General features: G+C 40.0%; 1 protein-coding gene across 1 annotated transcript in view; it reads left to right on the top strand.

The window, feature by feature from the left end:
• The window catches only part of kcmf1 (potassium channel modulatory factor 1), a 125941-nt gene extending 113695 nt beyond the window's left edge, over positions 1-12246 (top strand). Inside the window, exons 6-7 of the mRNA XM_080188610.1 lie at positions 4092-4374; positions 10599-12246. Of these exons, the coding sequence (XP_080044736.1) occupies positions 4092-4374; positions 10599-10860 (545 nt within the window). The 3' untranslated portion in view covers positions 10861-12246. The remainder of the gene's footprint in view (positions 1-4091; positions 4375-10598) is intronic.
• Positions 12247-12977: the final 731 nt, after the last annotated feature.

Below are 12977 nucleotides of genomic sequence, written 5' to 3'. Positions count from 1 at the left end.
CTGGCCTTGCCAGTGATAGCACATTCCATGAATGAGTACAAGTGCAGAATCACATTTCTCCAGGAATTATTGGAAATTTGGAAGTGCACAATTAAAAAGAAACAGTTTTTACTTTTCCTCTGTCTCCCTATTGATTCAGACTTTCTTTCCCTCTCGTTAGTTCTCTTTCAGAACCTGATTTGATATTGAATTCACTACTTTAATTAACTCTTAATATACACTTCTTTCACAGTCATTGTACTGTTAATTTCACAATCCCCCTTTTTGATATGTTAAAATGCACAGTTGTTTGTCCTGTACACTCAGGTCCCAGATACTCTGTTTTCCTTGCAGCGACATTACGGCAAATTCCTAAGCAAAAAATGTAAAGAGCCTATCTAATGGTAGATGCCATTAAATGCTCTGCAACTGTAAATTATGGCTTATTATGCAATAGGAGTAATCTGTTGGACACATCAGGGGTGATTTTGAACCCATGTTAAGCGTCAGCATAACTGACGACATGGGCCCAAATTCTTGCAAGAGTCGGGAAACAAGGTTCTCACTGGCAATTTTCTACAGCCCTCATCCATGACATCGAGGCAGGGACCTCATTTCAATATATTTACATTTCATTAGAGGGTTTTCCCGCAAAATATGTCCGTCCGTCTCCCCCGCAATGTACATTGTCAGCGAGGTTCAGAACAGGCTTTGAAAAACTTGAAGCAGTCGAGGGGAATCTGCCAAGGGGCAAAGGTAAGTATACATCCTGGGGAAGAGGCATCATTGTGCAGTACCCTGACACTGCCCTTGGGCACTGGCAGTGGCAGGCCCTTGGGAGGGACCCCATCGGGGGTTTCTCTAATGTAGTTGGTGGGGTGGGTGAGTAGTCGGTAACCTGATGCTTGAAGGAGGGCATATCCCAATGCTATGGGGAGGGGGGGAAGTGTGCCCTAGTGCTGTGGAGGAGGGGGAAATGTGCCCCAGTGCTATGGAGGAGGGGGGAGTGTGCCCGAGTGCTGTGGAGGAGAGGGGTGCATGCCGCAGTGCTGTGGAGGAGGGAGGAGGGGGGAGTGTGCCCCAGTGCTGTGGAGGAGGGGGGAGTGTGCCCCAGTGCTGTGGAGGAGGGGGGAGTGTGCCCCAGTGCTGTGGAGGAGGCCCCAGTGCAATAATTCAGTTACAAACTAATGTGGATATTTCAGCAAACTTTGTGCATCTCGATCTAGATTGCCTATGGTATACACTGTTTTGTTTGATTGAAAATTTCAAGTTTCCTATTAAATGTGCAATAAAGGTTAATGGAACTTTTCAAAACCAATCTTCTAAGGCTATAAACACAAACTGCATGTTGCAAATAATTTTATTTACTTTTCTCAAAAGATCAACTAGGCAGACGTCATATTTGTCCAGGCTTCATTATTCTGATGTCTGCTCTTTTCCAAGCAAGGCCAATTCACTATTGACTAAACAGGGTAGCTATACAGACCCAGAAAGGAAAAGCTGCCTCCTTCCCATTGATAGTTCATGCTCATAATTGATGTTATTGGGCTCACCATTAGAAGTCACAAACTGTCTCTGATTCTGTCACGTGTCTGTCCTAGACCTGATTTTAAAAAAAATAACTTAAATGGCATGTTGAACTTCATGTTTGCTGAACACTTCCCGATGGTGCATAAAATTAAAGCATGATTTCCACACTTCTTAAAGAACTGGTGTCCTCATTGAGTAACTATGGCAGAGAAAGGGTTTTTTGGCTTATCAGTTCCCTGCTGGTTCTCCTCTCTGTAGAACAGTCCAGTAAATCCCATTGTCACAGTCTATCTCCACAGCCCTGTAAGTTTGATTTCTTCAAGTTTGATTGCCATTATCCATCATTAATAATCTCTGCTTCTGCACTTGTCAAAGTTAGCAAGTCCCCAGATCATTATCATCTGCTGTATTAAGTATTTCCTCACATCCGTTGTATCTCTTGCCTAAAACCTTAAATCTATATCCCCTTATCTTTATCAGCCAGCGGGAGACTTATCTAAATCTGACTATCTTGTGTACTTCTATCAGATCTCCCCATAACCACCTTTGCTCAAAGGAGACCAACTCCAGCTTCTCCAACCTATCTTTGTAACTAATTTCCCTCTTCCGTAGAACAATTCTGGTAGATTGCCTCTGCACCCCCTCAAGGATTTTCATTCTTAGCTTGCTAAAGGTGTGGATGGAAATGGGACAAGATACTCTAATTGTGTCCTCACCAGAGCTTTATGCAAGTTCAGCCGAATTGCCTTACTTTTGTACTCAATACCTCTATTTATAGAACGTAAGACTATAGGATATAGGAGCAGAATTAGGCTATTCGGTCCACTGAGTTTGCTGCGCCATTCAGTCATGGTTGATATGATTCCTATACCCGTATTCTTGCCTTCTTCCTGTAACCCTTGATCCACTTGTTGATTAAGAACCTTTTATCTCTGTCTTAAAGGCACTCAGTGACCTGGCCTCCATAGCCATCTGTGGCAGTGCGTTCCACAGAATCACCACTCTCTGACTGAAGAAATTCCTCCTCATATCTCAGTTTTAAAGGAGCATCCCTTTACTCTGATGTTGTGCCCTTGAGTTTTAGTCTCACACACTAGTGGAAACATCCTCTCCATATCCAGTCTATCTAGGCCTCTCAGTATCCTGCAAGTTTCAGTTAGATTCCCCCTCATCCTTCTAAATTCCGAGTATAGACCCAGATTCTTATATGCTTTGCTAACTACTCTCTCACGTCCTGCCACTTTCAAAGATCTATACACGTGAAGTCCTAGATTGTTCGGGCCCTGCACACTATTTAAATAGTGCCATTAAGTATCTATTGTTTCTCCCTGTCCCTTTTGCCAAAATGCATCACCTCACTTCTCTGTATTGAATTCCATCTGCCACTTGTCTATGCCTTCTGCTAACCTATCTATGTCCTATTTCAGTAAATTATAATTCTCACTATTTATGCCACTTCCATTTTCAGTATTATCAATAAATTTTACTCTGTATTCCAATAACCATATCAGTCATGTATATTATGAGAGGCAGTAAGTGCTAATGCTCACCTAGTCAAAACACCACTGGCCACCATGCTCCAGTCTGAAAAAAACATTTACTATGTCTCTGTTTTCTATCCTTAAACCAAGCTGACACTAATGCTCCTATTTCATGAGCCACAGTTTTGTTAACCAGCCTTTTATGTGGTGCTTGTCAAACACATTTTTAAAATCCATATAGACATTCACTGCATTTCTTTATCAAAAACATCAGTTGGATTGGTCAAACGTAATATGTCCTTTTGCAAATCTGTGCTGTTTCTCTTTAATTAACTGAAACTTACCCAACCTGTCAACTTTTTTCCTTATTATTGTTTCTAAAGCATTGTCCACTGATGTTAAATCGACCAGTCTGTAATTGCCATGAATGGCCTTTCTTAAATGAGGCTTTTTGCATTTGCCAACTTTCATTTCCAAAATGAATGGCACTTCCTTATATCTTGGGAAGATTGAAACATCCATCTGTAAGTCCATCCACTATCTCCACCTTCTGCTTTCCTTAGAAAGCCATCTCGATCAAGTGACTTATCCACTCTTAAGCACTCTATTCCCAAGTAATCTTAGAGTATTGTACAATTAAAAGAATCCAGGATATTATGAAGAAATATTTAATTTCCACTTGATATATTTCAATGATGAAGCTGGTCCAGAAACCCACTCCTTTGAGAACCAGATTAAGTGTTCAAGGACTTCGGACAGTGTGATCAAGTGATTCAGCTAGAAAAGGAAAGTTTGTATTGTTGCTGTTTTCTTCACAGTTACTCTGGCATGTATCAATTTGTTTTTGTATTCATGTCAGATGATGACTACTTATTGTGGAAACAAGTTATCAAGTAATTAATTAATGCAAGTTTAAAAAGTACATGCTGGAAATACATAAGTAGGTCTTGTTCTGAGGCAAGGTACACACTTGAAACACTAACCTGCCTTCTCTGTCTGCAGATACTATTGGACTTGCAATATATTTCTAACATTTCCTGTTTTTATTTTTGACAATTTATCATGCTACTCTTAAATAATGATTCTTTCCATTTGTTGCAGAGCTGTTATCACAGTTATCAGGTGTGAGACGTTCTGCTGGAGGACAGCTAAATTCCTCTGGCCCTTCTGCCTCCCAGTTACAGCAATTGCAAATGCAGCTGCAACTAGAGAGACAACAGGCACAGGCAGCACGACAACAGCTGGAGTCTGCACGCAGTGCAACAAGACGCACTAACACAGGCAGCCTCAGCACCACGGTCACACAGACTACAGTGACTAACAACACAATCACCACAGAAAACAGTCACCAGACCTCCCAGAATTCCCAGTTCTTGCTCACAAGGTAAGATAACCTGATAGAGCAACCATGATCTAAATAAACCAGACAAAAACAGCTGTTTTGACAACTGGAGGAATAGTTCTGACATCTGGTAGTACCAATGAAGGGTCTTGGGATCAAGCACTGTTAGGGGTCACTACAAGCTTCTGAGAACTCTGGAGAGTTCTGGGGCACGTTTTAGGATTTGGAAGCATTGAGGACCATCTCATTACATTGGAGTTGATTTTCAGAATGTTTCCATACAAATGGGACTGGAATTGAAGTATTTTCTCTCTCCCCCTCTGTACACACTCCTTCGCACCCCCCACCAAAGGCTATAGATAATCCCCCTCCCCCACCCACCCGCCCAAAAGGCTATAAATAATCTGTGTTTGAATTTTTCGAGGCTTCTATGCTTATTGTTAGTTGGGTACTGGTATGAAGGTATATGGATCAAATGTGAGTAGATAGAGCTGGGATGCAGATCAACCATGATGCCATTGAATAGTGGAACAGGTACAAACTGCTGAATGAAAATGTTTAGTTCTGTTCCTACGGTCCTCAGACAGTTAAATTTTACAAAAGACAGACTAGAGTTGTGGAGCTTGAGCAATCATAACTTTTTACTCATTAATTCTCATTTTTTCTCATTCATTCTGATAAATGGAACACTTATTACATCAGGCAGCCAGTATCATCATCAAGCACTACCTAGTCAGGTGTACCATGCCAACAATGTAGGTTGAAGGCCCCCCCCCCCCCCCCCATAAAGACAACCTGTGTTGTTTTACTCCATTTCACACACTGGTCATCCTTGGGCCTTTCTGAATGCTGAGTTAAAGGAAATGTTGTTAACTTATTCATGACTGAGGCACCATAACTAATTTCATATGGAGTAGTAACTTTTTGCATTGATTCAGCCTTATGGTAATCTTTTGTTCCTTAGCCTTTAGATTTTATTTCCATAGAGCATCAGTATAGGTTTCATACAAGTATAAATATACCATGTTTCCAAAACTAATACATGTTCACTGTGAAGTTAGTGCTGCAGTTTTGCATTACGTTGTTGATTTTCTCTTGGCAATGGGCCTGAGAGACATTTACACAAAATCAATCAGTTAACACAAGGCATTATCATGATTAACATATCTCTAGAAATGTTTCATACTACAAAACACTTATAGGTATTTGATTTTTTATTATAACTTTAAGTTGATGAGCAAATCACAAAAATATTTGGATTCCTGTTTCCTCTGTATATACTAGAGATTGCGGGCACGGACCTGTGAATCATTTTTTGTTGCGTTATTTATAATGCTGTTATCTTTGACTCCATTCCAAAAACATTTCGTGAAGGACCACTTATAAAGCAAGCAGCAACCTGAAGCAGTCCATCCATCAGCCTTTGGCCAAATAGATAATCAAAAAATTGCATGTTACCAAGCTGACTCAAGCAATTCAACAGCATTTCTTATTTTGCATGAAGACCAACAACAAACAAAGAACAAAATCAGCCCGGGAAACTGGCCCTTCGGCCCAACAAGCCCACGCCGCCATCTCAACACCACCAGTACCCCCCTCCACCCACGACCCCTGTCTAATGTTTTATGGCCATCCAGGTTGAGGGAATCTGATTTAGGGACAATTTATTCCTGCCAATCAGCCTAACAGCACATCTTTGGGTTGTGGGAGGAAACCGGAGCACCCGGAGAAAACCCACGCAAGCACAGGGAGAATGCGCAAACTCCCACAGACACCGGCCCAAATCCATGTGTCTGTACAGCAATCAGCGATAGTCACTGAGCTGTCGTCTTGCCCAGTATCTTGTCCAGTTTAGGCACACACTAACGACATGAAGCACTAGGCCAATCTCGAACAACCAAGAGCAGCCCCAGTACGACCCATCGCGTGTATGCCCCTCGTTGGACACGAGGTGGGCTGACTTAAAACCTAGAAGTCTTTGCTCAGGACAGTAAGGCGAACACCTATGCATGTTAGACCTAGCAGTTCCCTTATTGCAAGTCTTCAGAAATCACACATTGAAATTTGGACTAACAGTATTCTTTTTTTCTCCCTCCCTCAAGATGTCTAATGCTTTCAGTTAGGATTCTGATTCACTAGACTATTACCTAATTTTACACTTTCCTTTTACTTCACTTCTGCTGGTTTTATGCATAAGGTCATTGAAGGTGGTAGGACAAGTTGAGAGAGCGGTTAATAAAACATACAGTATCCTAGGCATTATTAACGGGCATACAGCCCAAGAACAAGGAGGTTATGTTGAACTTGTATAAGGCATCAGTTCAGTCTCAGCTGAAGTATTGTGTCTATTTCTGGGTGCCTCATTTTAGGAAAGGTGTGAAAGCATTGGAGAGAGTGCATGAAAAAATCATGAGAATGGTTCCAGGATTGAGGAGCTTCAATTTTGAAAATAAATTGGAGAAGTAGGAATTGTTTTCCTTGGAGAAGAGAAGGCAGAGAGGGATTTGAAAGAGGTATTCAAAATCAGGAGGGATCTGGACAGAGTAGATGGGGAGATACTGTTCCAACATGTGAAAGGATCAAGAATGAGGGCATGGATCTAAAGTAATTGCAAAATAAGTAAAAGCAAAAATGAGGAAAAACTTAATCATACTGCAAGTTGTTAAGATGCACCTCTCCAACCTGTGGTGGAGGCAGATTCAGCTGAGGCATTCAAAAGAGAATTGGATGTTATCTAAAAAGAAAAAATGTACAGGATTTTAGGGAGAAGGCAGGGTAATGACACTACTTTACTTGTTCATATAGAGAACCAGTGCAGATATGATAGGCCAAATGTAGCCTCCTGTGTTGTTTTAAAAAGAAGTTGCTGTCAAAGTATTCCTAAAAAGCAGTTTCCTTTGTTGAATATTTATTGTTTAAGGAATTCTTACATAAATATGTTTATCGATTTCAAATTGAGTAACTTTGGCTTTACAGCACACATAGGCCATTCAACCCAATTGGTTTATACTCCACTAACTTGATCGAGTTTTTCAAGGAAGTGACAAAGATGATTGACAAGGGTAGGGCAGTGGATGTTGTCTACGTGGACTTCAGTAAGGCCTTTGACAAGGACTCTGCTGGCAGACTGGTGCAGAAGGTGAAGTTGTATGGGATCAGAGGTGAACTGGCAAGATGGATACAGAACTTGCTCGGTCATAGAAGACAGGGTAACAGTGGAAGGGTACGTTTCTGAATGGAGGGCTGTGACAAGTGGTGTTCCTCAGGGATCAGTGCTAGGACCTTTGCTGTTTGTAATATATATAAATGATTTGGAGGAAAATATTTGAATAGTAAATTTGTGGATATCAATGAGGACCATCAGAGGATACTGCAGAATATAAGTCGGTTGGAGACTTGAGTAGAGAGGTGGCAGATGGAGTTTAATCTGGACAAATGTGAAGTAATGCATTTTGGAAGGTCTAATACTCAGAGGAAGTATTCAGTAAATGGCAGAACCCATAAGAGGATTGATAGGCACAAGGGTCTGAGTGTACAGGTACACAGGTCACTGAAAATGGCAATGCAGGTGGAGAAGGTAGTCAAGAAGGCATACAACATGCTTACCTTCCTTGACCGGAGCGCAGAGTTTAAAAATTGACAAGTCATGTTGCAGCTTTATAGTACTTTAGTTAGGCCACACTTGGAATATAGTGTTCTATTCTGGTCACCACACTACCAGAAGGATGTGGAGGCTTTGAAGAGGGTACAGAAAAGATTTACCAGGATGTTGCCTTGCATGGAGGCATTAGCTATGAGGAGAGGTTAGAGATACTTGGTTTGCTCTCACTGGAACGACAGAGATGAAGGGCGACCTGATAGAAGTCTACAAGATTATGAGGGTCATTGACAGAGTAGATAGCCAGAAGCTTAATCCCGGGATTGAAGATTCAATTATTAGGAGTCATAGGTTTAAGGTGCGAGGGGCAAGGTTTAAAGGAGATGTACGAAGCAAGTTTTTTTACACAGAGGGTGGTGGGTGCCTGAAACTCACTGCCAGGGAAGGTCATGGAAGCAGATACGATTGGTAACTTTTAAGGGGTGTCTTGACAAATATGTGAATAAGATGGGAATAGAGTGATATGCTCCCTGAAAGGGTAGGGGGCTTTAGTTAAATTGGACAGCATGATCGGTGCAGGCTTGGAGGGCTGAAGGGCCAGTTCCTGTAATTTCCTTTGTTCTTTGTTCACAGAAACCTCTTCTGTTCCTCCTCTTCTAACCCTTCTATTTCTTTCTCCCATGTGTTTATTTAGCTTCCCCTTGCATGTATCGGTGCTATTTGCTTAATTATTCTAAATGGTAGCTTTTCCACATTCATCTCCTTAGTTTTGTTCTCCCTCACAAGTAGAAGCATTTTCTCCAGATCTACCTTATCAAGCAGTTTATTATCTTAAATACCTTTATTGCATCACCTCTCCTTCCTAAGTACATTTTATCCTGTAATAGTTAACTGCAAGTCGTGTTAATGTAGCTATGTTTCAGTTATCCCTGTTACATCGATCGCCTCACTATGCATCATTGCGTCTAGTTCCCCCATTTGGTTTTGAATGTTGTGCACATGGCTGTACAGGCAATTTAATTTGGTTTTATTAATTGTTGTCCTCATATTTTAAACAGTCATTTCATGGTTATATTCTATATAATAACTTTCACCCTATCATTTGTTACCTTTATTCCTTACCTTCAATGACCTTAAGTCTCATTGTTTTTTTTAATCTTCTGATTTCACCAGATTCTTCCCCTCAAGTCTTGCTAATTTAAAGTATTATCCACAGCTTTATTTATCCTTTCAGCTTGGGCACTGGCCCCATTCAAGTAAGGCCTTTGAAGTAGAAGCCCTGTTTTCCACACTAGATTTTTAGCCATGCATTCACCTTCTTTATCTGTCTCTGTCAATTAGCATGTGGCTTGGGCAGTGATTTCAAGATCATCACCTATGAGGTCCAGTTTTTTTCATTTAGATCCTAACTTCTGATATTCCCTTAGCAGGACCTTCTCCCCTTTCTTCCCAACATGGACCAGATTCTTCCCTTTACCTTTCCAAGTTCTTCTCCAGTTACTCCAAGCTTTCCTTTACCTTTGCACCAGGTAGGCAACACATCCTGCTGGTCTTTCAGTCATGGTTGCTGAGGATGCTATCTATTCCCCTAATTATCCAATTCCTTCTGATTACAACTTTTCTGTTCTCCTTTCTACATCCCTTGGGCTGCCGCCTCCTCCATAATTAGCATTCTTGTAGCTTTATATCCATGTATGTTTTAGCTCTACGATTCATAGAATCATTGAATCCTACAGTGCAGAAGGAGGCCATTCAGCCCATGGAATCTGCACCAACCACATTCCCATAGCCCCAAATATTTACCCTATTAATCCCCAGACACTAGGGTCAATTTAGTATGGCCAATCAACCTAACCCACACATCTTTGGATCAGTGTCTGTAGGAACTCTTCCTCTATTTTTCTTGAGTTTCCTGCTGAGCAGTCATAGCTTCCTGCACCCTGTGTTTTCTCTAAGGATGACTGTGCTGGAATAAATTTTCTGAAAATTTCTGAGGAAGTGTACTCCAGCTCAATGACTTACCTAATAGGATACTTCAAAAAATATTTTATTCTTCTATTTTTGCTCACCTGATGAAGGAGCAGTGCTCCGAAAGCTCACGATACCAAATAAACCCGTTGGACTTTAACCTGGTGTTGTGAGACAACTTACCATTTCTCACACTCCCACATTATATCCCATCTGCCATGAACTTGTCCACTCATTTAAACCTTTCTAGCCTTATTGAGTCCTCCTCACACCTACTTTACCATCTGACCTGATATCATTAATAAACGTGGACACATTACATGCTGTTCCCTCAGCTAAATTCTTGGCGTAAAGTGCAAATAGCTAAGACTCTAGCACTGATCCTTGCAGCACTTCACTCGTTTATAGCCTACTAACTTGAAAATAATCTATTTATTTCTACTCCCATATCATGTTTAGCATAACTGTGAATATTTTGGTATTAGGCAAAGTTATCAGATTAATCCATCTTTCTTTATTAAAATAAAATTATCAATGTTTGAAAAATTCACGTAACTATTAGAGGTACATGAGTAAGGATTTCATTTTTGAGATGAAGTTATGCATGGTTAACATTTGGAATAACCCATCTGTACTATGTGCACGATGTGTCCTCCTCTCTTCAGCTGTGACTAAACATTATTTTCTGTACTGCCTGCAGGTTGAATGAACCGAAGATGTCTGAAGGAGAACGTCAATCTCTGGAAAGTGAGCGGGCAGATCACAGCCTGTTTGTGCAGGAGCTTCTCCTCTCCACCCTGATGCGGGAAGAAAATTCCTCCTCAGATGAGGACGAGCGGGGGGATTTCACAGATTTTGGTGCTATTGGCTGTGTAGATATTATGCCTTTAGATGTTGCTTTAGAAAACCTAAATTTAAAAGAGAGTAATAAAGGAAATGAGCCTCCGCCACATCCTCTTTGATGATGTCCCACTTTGCAGACAATGTCCTCTGTGCTGTAACTGCCAATGAAAGTGGACAACAGCTATCTTTGGGTTTGTTTGGTGATTGTAATTTCAGGTCTGTCACTCTTGTTACATTGTGTACATTCAAGGAAGAAAAAATAAGATAATTGATTCCACTTACTAATTTTTACTTCTAGCAGGTAAATGTAGGTAGCAGTGCCAGAGGCAGTCTCTGCTTCCTGTACCTTGACATGCAAAAGGCTCTCCTAATACTCCACATTCAACTGAAGAGGAAAACAAATTGAAAAAATCTCTAATGAAGCTGCTGTGTGTATTTATGAATATTAATGAATAAAACTGCTTGGATGGTTTACCTTAACTACTGCATGAGGTTTTTTGCGGAGTGCATGAGTTTTAGTAGCCTTGTCATTTCAGAAAAAGAAAATCCCAAAGCTTTCCTAAAATATATTTAAAAGTTACCTGTCTAGAAATGACTAGAGATCACAAAGAGCTCGTTTTTCAAACACATTGTAGCTCTTGAATAATGCATAATTGAACACATCATTACTAGGCTGCTTATTATGGTGCTTGTAATGCGAGCTCTGCAATGCCATCCTTTGTTAATTGAGTGTACCATTACTATGGTGACTGTTCAATCGCCCTGTAACATTTCATCGTTTGAGTGCTATATTGTTTTTCTCTTTCAATATTCTTGACACATCAGAAGATGACATGGCCAAGTTGCCAATGTGTAGTGACTTTAATACATTTGGGGCTAGTTAGTTTGCCCTGGAAGAGGAAAAAAAACTAACAATTCATTTTGTTTGACGATTTTGTTGTAATGGTTTTAATTTTGTTAAATATTGCTGATCTAGTTGCTTTGTCCAGGTATAGGCATATATGTTCAATCACTTTTTTTAAAAAAAAGGCCTTGAATTTGTTCTGGTAGGGTTTTAAAGAGCTTTTATTCCCCCCCCCCCCCCCATTTACATGCGCACACACACAAACATACACATACACACACACACACCCCTGTATTAAAGATTTCATCTTTATATGCTTTAAAATAGTTGTGGAGAGATCATCAGGAGAGCTTGAGGATTTGGTATCACATTGTGTGCAGTATATATATTATATCTAAGAATTTGAAGTCTAAATGCTAAAGTTAGCACCTTTTTATTTATTATTTTTGATTTCCTAAGTGAAAAGTTAGCCTTTTTGATGAAATCATGCCACCTACATGCCTATACTATTAATCCAATATGTAAAAAAAATGAGATGTACAATGAATTTGTGAGTAAACTTTCATAATGGTTATAGGGCAGGGACTGCGGTTTTTTGGAATGTAAAGATAGAATACAAAGAAAATAAAACTGCGCACAGCTTTTCATGACTTTACCAGTAGTCCTACAGTGAGCGTGTTTCTTTATGTTCAAAGCTTATGTCTATGTAAGTGTGCCTTCATAATGCATTTACCACCAGTGAATTTGGTAATTTTTTTACCCTCACAATGATCAAAAGATGCTGTCTTTTGAAAAGAGAATTCCTCTGTACATTCGGCATTTTCCATAGCCTCTGAGACTGATCTTAACAGCTAGTTGAATTCACATTTCACTTAAAAACAAGTAAATCCTTAGATTAATTTTTTTAAGCAGCTTTTGAGGAATTTCAAATTGATATTTTATTTATCACAGTATCATTGCTGTTTTATTTATAGCAGTATCTATTGCTCGTGCACAAGAATATTCTGAACCTACGATTGATATAAAAGAAATCCATGAGCTACATAACTCCATTGTGTCCAAGTAATAGGCAAACCAACTGAGCAATTTATAAGGGTAGATTATCCTTAGTCTACAACTAGCAGAGGTGTCGAGGAAAGCAAGAAAAATAGCCTGTACTAATTTAATTATTTTGCTTACAGTTAAAAGAACTTCAAAAAAGCATACTTAATGAACTAAACCTGATTTGCTTAATACTTTTTTTACAGCAGGAAAGAGAAGTACAGTGTTTAAGTAATAGCATTGGTGATGCAGTTTCACATACAGGGTTATAAACTAGTTCATAGCATATTCTTCCAATGCCATATCACTACCAGGGCCATTGGGGAAGAGCTGAGAACCCTAAAGAATGCT

The sequence above is a fragment of the Carcharhinus amblyrhynchos genome, chromosome 5, assembly GCF_965287045.1.
Source record: "Carcharhinus amblyrhynchos chromosome 5, sCarAmb.v2.hapA, whole genome shotgun sequence".
NCBI classification, from domain to species: domain Eukaryota; kingdom Metazoa; phylum Chordata; class Chondrichthyes; order Carcharhiniformes; family Carcharhinidae; genus Carcharhinus; species Carcharhinus amblyrhynchos.
This window is presented reverse-complemented; position numbering and strand designations above follow the sequence as displayed.